Source organism: Cariama cristata, unplaced genomic scaffold (assembly GCF_000690535.1).
Source record: "Cariama cristata isolate BGI_N322 unplaced genomic scaffold, ASM69053v1 scaffold19707, whole genome shotgun sequence".
Taxonomy (NCBI): domain Eukaryota; kingdom Metazoa; phylum Chordata; class Aves; order Cariamiformes; family Cariamidae; genus Cariama; species Cariama cristata.
The window spans coordinates 3088-4644 of record NW_009627312.1 but is presented as its reverse complement, the minus strand read 5'-3'; the positions used below and the strand labels follow the sequence as shown (position 1 = coordinate 4644).

Sequence of the window (1557 nt, the reverse complement as noted above, 5' to 3'; positions counted from 1 at the left end):
AAAGATCCCCAAGGTGAGGCGGGGGGTGCAGTGTCGGCAGCTGAGCCAGCTGTCTGGCCTAGATCCTGCTTTGGTGTGGAGTTCAGAGCTGACTCTGTCTCTCCACCTGCAGCCTGGATCCATCGACTCCAACAACCAGCTCTTTGCGCCAGGCGGGCGACTGAGCTGGGGAAAAGGCAGCAGCGGAGGGTCTGGTGCGAAGCCTGCAGATTCAGGTAAGCAGAGACTGGCTGGGCCCTGTTGGACAGGGCAGGAGGTGGGGGATCCTTCTTCTGGTGGTTCCTGTACCGGGGAGGTGCCGAACTCTGAGATTCCCCTCTTTTCACGCCCAGCATCTGATTCAGGGCGACCAGCCACGAGCACCTTGAACCGCTTCTCAGCACTCCAGCAGTCAACCCCTGCCGAGAGCCTGGAGTCCCGCCGCGTGGTGCAGAGGTGAGAGGCCAGCCCTGCCTTGGCCTGTGGGCATGTTGATCTGCAGCCCAGGGAGGAAACCCCCGAATCAGGCAGTGGTTGGTCAATATGTAGGCAAGTGTATGGTGACTGGGCTGGAATAATCCCCTGTAGCAGGATGGGGCCTTGGGGGGGTCTCGGTGGTGAGTCCTTGTGACAAAGAAAGCTGACCCCACCCTGGGCTTCCTCCCTGCTGTTTGGCATTTGGGGGACCACACCTGGGTCCTGAGTCCAGTCCGGGATTCCTGGGACGCGACAGGCATTGGTGGGCTGGAGGGAGTCCCGTGGAGGGCTGTAGCACAAGGTCCCCAAGGAGAACTGGAGTTGGATTTCTTCAGAAGAAGAAAACAAAGGAGATCTCACCACAGCCTGCAGCAGGGGCAAGGTGTGGGCAGGATGGAGCCAAGCTCTGTTCAGCCATGCCAAGGGACAGAGCAAAAGGCAAAGGGCACGAGTTGGAACAGAGGAGAAACACAGAATCACAGAATGGTCAAGGTTGGAAGGGACCTCTGGAGATCACCTAGTCCAGCCCCCCTGCCAAAGCAGGTTTACCTGCAGCAAGTTGCCAGGCGTGTTTTAAATATCCCCAGAGAATGAGCCTCCCCAGCCTCTCTGGGCAGCCTGTTCCAGTGCTCTGCCACCCTCAAAGTACAGAAGTTCTTCCTGGTATTAAGATAAAACTTCCTGAGTTTCAGTTTGTGCCCATTGCCCCTTAACCTGTCACTGAGCATCACTGAAAAGAATCTGACCACATCCTCTTGACACCCACCCTTAAGGTATTTATAAGTATTGATCAGGTCCCCTCTCAATCTTCTCCAGGCTGAACAGACCCAGCTCTCTCAGCCTTTCCTCATAAGGGAGAAGCTCCAGTCCCCTCATCATCTTTGTTGCCCTCCGCGGGACTCTTTCCAGTAGTTCCTTGTCTTTCTTGAACTGGGGAGCCCAGAACTGGACAGACACAGCACTCCAGATGTAGCCTCCCCAGGGCAGAGTAGAGGGGGAGGATAACCTCCCTCGACCTGCTGGCCCCACTCTACCTCATGCACCCCAAGATGCCACTGGCCTTCTTGGCCACAAGGTCACATTACTGGCTCATGGTCAAAT

General features: G+C 56.6%; 1 protein-coding gene across 1 annotated transcript in view; it reads left to right on the top strand.

Moving 5' to 3' along the window:
* The window catches only part of EIF4G1 (eukaryotic translation initiation factor 4 gamma, 1), a gene marked incomplete at both ends in the record, with an annotated part of 8321 nt that overhangs the window by 3681 nt on the left and 3083 nt on the right, over positions 1-1557 (top strand). Inside the window, 2 exons of the mRNA XM_009704411.1 lie at positions 113-215; positions 333-435. Of these exons, the coding sequence (XP_009702713.1) occupies positions 113-215; positions 333-435 (206 nt within the window). The remainder of the gene's footprint in view (positions 1-112; positions 216-332; positions 436-1557) is intronic.